The sequence below is a fragment of the Hippocampus comes genome, unplaced genomic scaffold, assembly GCF_001891065.2.
Source record: "Hippocampus comes isolate QL1 unplaced genomic scaffold, H_comes_QL1_v1.1 scaffold237, whole genome shotgun sequence".
NCBI classification, from domain to species: Eukaryota; Metazoa; Chordata; class Actinopteri; order Syngnathiformes; family Syngnathidae; genus Hippocampus; species Hippocampus comes.
In genome coordinates, this window is record NW_017806159.1 from 1,643,785 (window position 1) to 1,649,596 (window position 5,812).

Sequence of the window (5,812 nt, forward strand, 5' to 3'; positions counted from 1 at the left end):
GATGTAGCTTTTAGCCGCCAGAGGGCGCCCTTTCAAAGTAGCACAGTTTACTTTAGTTGGACGTCGCAAAAAACGTATCCGGAAGTCCGTTTGCACTCATCGCCGTACTGCGCATGTGTAAAAACAGTCAGAGGACGGTACGCCGTTTATTGGACCGTGTTTGTTGTTGTTTTTACCAGTGGAAATGGGTTTCTAATCTAGACATAAGAGTTACAAATAAATAAATAGATAAATAACAATACAAATTATGTAATTACATATTTTTTAAATCACTGCTGGGTTTTTTTTGCACACAGAAGTTATCATCATAAAAATAGGGCATACATATTATACACGAAACAAAAACATAAAAAAGAAAAACAACCACAAACGCGGGCTACTGGAGTACAAGAAGCAAGAGTTAGCACCCAAATAGAAAACAGAGACCTCGGAATACAGTCAAAGGAGGAATTAAAACACATTAAAAAAAAAATGCTGGATAAATGCCTTACCTGCAAAAATTGACGTTTGTCACAAACAAAATTCAAGTACGCAGACTGTCCTCACTGCTCCGGCCTGTTTGCTATGTAAGTGCATAACTGAGCCGGAGCATGTTTTCCTTCCGTGTACAGTTTAAAGACTGGTGGTCATCTTTACAGCCAGCATTACCGCCATTTACTGACTCGGGTGTGGAATCGATCAGACGTGAATGAGACTTTTCCCTACTGATTGTTGCAAACTTAACTATTAATGAAGTAATCTTTACTCAAAACAGTAAGCACTTTGCATTTTTAAGCATGCAAGTGATTGTGACTGAATAAATACGTGTCATAAAGGCATATTTGTGATAAACAAGAAAGTTTACTTATTTTCGCATGTCAGGGCAACTATGGGATTTTGCAGTGTGTATAGTCAAAAGATTTTAACCCGTAATAGCTCAAACAATTAAGCTTAATGACCCTTGAATGGCCTTCATAACCTTCCCTGTCCCATTCGCGGTCAAATCTGATGTGGTATCATGCCGGCCTCCCTGCAGCCCGCCTACTTTGTGCACAGTGTGTCGACAAAGCGTGTAGTGCTCCTCCTGCTGCTGCTGCTGCTGTGAACATGAAGAATGCCCCCAGCCCCCCAGGCCTCATCACACAGCAGAGACGCACATAATACAGGCACACGAGGAGGAGCGTACTTTGTATAATGCCTGAGACTAATGGAGAAGGTCAACAGTGAGTTCACATCCATAGCCTGATCCTCAGATAAAAGACATCACCGGAATTTGTGGATTAAAATTGTCAAGTATTTAATTTCCGTAAAATGAAAATTTAATGTCAGATGAAGTTTTGTGTGAGGTTTTTCTCCAAGCTTTGTGTGCCTTTTGACTCATTTCATGTGCATGTACATCTGTGTTAGTGTCTCCAGAGAGAAGCTAAAGATGGATGGCGGTCATCTGGAGAAACACCTGCCACCCCCTCTGTAGGGGACACCCCCCCCCCCAAACCATAAAATACGAAGAATTATTTGACAGAACCTCTCAATGGAGCACAATAAATCACATGTGCCGTTTACTGCTAATCAATGCCATTAAAAAAACAAAGCCCAGAGTCTCTAGCTTTGACCTGATGCTCATGGACACTTCATTGGTAGACATACAGTATACTATATTTGACAAAAACAACTAAATACTGAGGGTGGGTAGACTATTTGCATCACAGTTGAGACATTCTGGGTTGAAATTTCAACTTGGGCCTTTCTTCGTGGCACATATTCTCATTTCTAGAAACATGTTAATTTCGTTGACTATCCTGAATGAATCCATATGTGCGAATGTGAATGGTTGTCTTGTGTATTCATGCCTGGTGATTGACTGGCGACACTCGGGTGTACGCCGCCTATCCACTGTTGGGGGAAGAGCGGCCTCCTCTTTCCCGCGTGTTCGTTGAATTTCGGACGAGGAGAATGTTGGTAATCCAAATAAAGGCTGGAGGCGATGAACAGTTCCTACGAAGGCTTTTAATTTATTTCTGCAGTTTACAAATCGATTTTAAGTGTGCCCTACGCACGGTTGCGTGGTTTGTATTTAGGGAGGTGTGACCGTGCTCACGGAACACCAGTGTGCCAACGCGCAGGGGTTGGGAATCACAGATTTTCAGTCATCCATAATTCAAATGTAACATTCTAAAACATCCTTAAAATCTTTCTATACTAATTTTTCATGTCTTTTTTTAAATCATAGTTGCTTGTTATTGCAATACTAGCTCGCCTATATTGCCGGAGATAAATTCCTTGTGTGTTGTACATACTTGGCCAATGAAGATGATTCTGATTCTGAAATATCGTGTCTTCTCTTCAGAAGTGGAAGTATGATATAGTGTCACCAATGTACAAGGTTCAGACCTGGAAGCAGTCATCACATTTTTCTGAAAGCCTCCAAACATTTCACCACAATATCACCTCCTGTGCACATTTGGCCAAGTCACTGTCACCCGAAGAACAGCAGGAGGAACGCAACCTGTTGAACTCCATCGCCTGGCCCCATCCTCCCTCTGGCTCAGCATCACCGGACCTGTCCGACACAAGTGACCCGGCTCACAGCTTGTTCACAATCGTTCCCTCCAAAAACAACCAGCATTGGTACGTGGGCGACTAACTGGAAGTGCAGGTCCAATTGCGTGACTTCAAGGGCCAACCCAAGCGTTACGGCGGTGATTTCCTGTTAGCTCGGTTACACTCCCCAAAGTACAGGGCGGGTGTGGCTGGACAAGTGTTGGACCACGAAAACGGACTTTATTCGGTCCGATTCCCATTGCTGTGGCAGGGCTCGGCTCAGTTTAATGTCATGATGGTGCACTCGAGCGAGGCCGCTACCGTGCTGCGGCGCCTGAGGGAGAAACGGCCCGATCGAGTCTTCTTTGCCAGCATCTTTCGCCATGGGCGTCATTCGGAGAAGACGTTATGCAACATGTGCCTGCCGCCAGACAAGGGGCCACTATGCAACTACACGGACCTTCACTACGGTGAGCAGTGGTACTGCTACAAGCCCAAAGGGCTCGGCTGTGACACCAGATACAACCACTTCATAGAAGGCTACGCCGAAAACCTCATCACCAAAAAGGAGGCTTTGCTCTTTCAGAGGTTTGTGCACATAATAATTGATTGACATGAGAATTTCAAACAGAACTAGCTATTGCTGTTGGAAAGTTCACCTCTACTATTGTTTATATAGAACTTGGTTTCATCCCTGTATGACCTATCATCAAGACCAAGTATTTTATTTTTATTATTTTCCACGCTAAAAGGCGCAATGGATTATGAGGGGCACCTTCAATGAATGGCTTATTTTGTAATTTTTTTCAAATATTGGACGCGCCACATTATAAGACGCAATCTACAATGCATCCACTAGATGGAGCTACACTCATGGAAATGCCAACATAACACTACACCGATTTATATAGCGACGATCAGATGTCAGTAAAACATATTTAATAAAGCAGCGACACAGTTCACTTAACCAACAGCAAGTTATATAACATTGACTCGTTAACGTTGAACTCTCTTGCCGCTGCTCTATTTCCGCGTTCAACTGCGAAACCGATCGCCTTAAGTTTGAACTCTGCGTTGTAAGCATGTCTCTAGCAAGGAGCCATTTTGGGGTTGACATATTACCGTAGTGACCATACACAAGGCCCATCGGATTTTAAGGCGCGCTGTGAGCTTTGAAGAAAATGGAAGGCTTTTTGGTGCGCCTTTTAGTGCGGAAAATACGGTACAATGCACCGATGGGTACTTCCTTTTTCATGGATGACATGCACGATATTCCTTTTGAACACCGTCTCTCGCAAGTGATGGTGGAATCGCATGATTGATATTCCTGTTGCATCCTTTCTAATCCACCTTTCGCTTTTTTTAATGTCAGTGGCAAGAACGTCAAAGTTCCCATCCACGCTTCCACAACAGACTCCATCAATGTGCTGCCTTCTAGTCAAGGTACTGCAGACCTTCAAACGAATGATTCACTTCTTTGGGGGGAAGGGGGGGGGGTGCAATTTCTTCAACATCACTGTGTCTATCATCTATTAAGAAAGGAGCCGTCAAAAACTGGACCCCGTGAAGCTGGCGACGTCTGGGTACTATTACCAGGACTCGTGGAGGCCATTGGGCGGCGTTCCTATGCGCCAGTTTAACAAGGCATCTGCCATCACTCAGTGTTTGACCAACAAATTAGTCTACATGTACGGCGACTCCACTCTGCGCCAGTGGTTCAAGTACTTACTCACTGTACTTCCGGGTGAGCATTTCCATCTCATAACACCTTTTTATCTCAAGTAGGTACACGATAACGCTTTGCATATATTTTAATGGCCGCGACTCAAGTGAGGATAAAGCGTTTCGGACAATGAATGAATGAGGGTTATTTGCTACCATTTTGTGACATCTGGAGAAATCACCTGTCTTTGTATTCTGCCCTGCAGGCTTGAAGAATATCCCCCTGGAGAAAGTCCAAAAGCCGGGGCCCTTTATGGCAGTGGACGTCACCCACAATATTCTGCTCAATTACCGGTTCCATGGCCTACCTCTCCGCATCATGCCCGTCATGATCAACGAGTTGCGCTACATCGCCAACGAGCTGGACGGCCTGACCGGCGGTCCCAACACGGTGGTGACGCTCGGCATCTGGGCTCACTTCAGCACTTTCCCCGTGGAGGTGTACATACAGCGCATTCGGCATATCCGCAAGGCGGTGGTGCGACTCCTGGACCGGTCCCCAGAGATAGTGGTGGTAGTCCGCACGGCCAACCCTCAGGCCCTAAATGAGGTTGAGAGCTTGTTCAAAAGCGACTGGGTGACATTGCAGCAGGACATTGTGTTACGTGCCATGTTCAAGGGTATCAACGTTATGTGGGTGGATGCCTGGCAGATGTGCTTGGCGCACCGCGAACCTCACGACGTACACCCTCCTATGAGCCTTCACTTCGATGGTTAAAAGTGGTAACAGTTGTCCTACTTGCCGTAATGCAACTTGGAAAAATGCATCATTTTTGTCAAATGAATGAGGTTGAAAGTGTGATAGCATACTCGAAGCCTCGACGAAACGGAAAAAAGTGTCAAGTTGTAATTGATGGAATTACAACTTGACATTTTATTTAAAAAAAAAAAAAAAAATTGTGATTTTTTTTAATTTGCGAGAAATTACTGGATATTTTTTCCAATTAAAAAGTATGACTTTATTCTCTGAACAGTATAACTTTGGTTGCACATTCAAGTTTTGATTTGATGACAACAAAATGTTGCATCACTGTAAATAAAACTGATGAAGAAGGCCAACTATTTGATGATAAGTTACGGTAAATATGAGCCTTCACTTCGATGGTTAAAAGTGGTAACAATGTATGCTGCAGCTTGCATTGCAATTCCGGACACACAGATACACACACACACACACACACACACACACACTCCGAATAGCACAGATAAAAAATTGTGGCCCCCTCCAGCATCTCAGTTGCGCATCCCTGAAACAATGGCTTAAAGATAAATTACACTTGATGGCTGGTGGATTTAGCTGGTGCTGTAAGAGGTATAAAAAGCGGCATCGCAGTTTGTTTCGTGAGTTAAAACACTCACTTTGTCGTCAGCCCAATGGTGAGTTATGTTTGTACCGCTTTTCTTGTCTTTTATCAGATATGTAGCCGCATCGCAATCAGTCAGTTACTGTTCGCGATCGTCACTTTACACAGCGTGGGCAAAAGTCTGCAATCACAGTGATGTCTATTTAGTTCGTTTTTTGCACAGTTGTCATATTTATCCGGTTGCACTGCAATGTTTAAACTAAGTA

General features: G+C 44.0%; 1 protein-coding gene across 1 annotated transcript; it reads left to right on the plus strand.

Annotated features, from left to right (window-relative positions):
* Positions 1-2,320: 2,320 nt before the first annotated feature.
* On the plus strand, positions 2,321-4,960 carry LOC109531207 (NXPE family member 3-like; the record flags this gene model as incomplete). Its single annotated transcript, XM_019895357.1, is given in 4 exon segments — positions 2,321-3,108; positions 3,893-3,963; positions 4,058-4,264; positions 4,449-4,960. Coding segments are annotated over 4 exon segments (1,578 nt in total), but the record flags the coding sequence as incomplete, so codon positions are not given.
* Between the last annotated feature and the right edge of the window lie 852 nt (positions 4,961-5,812).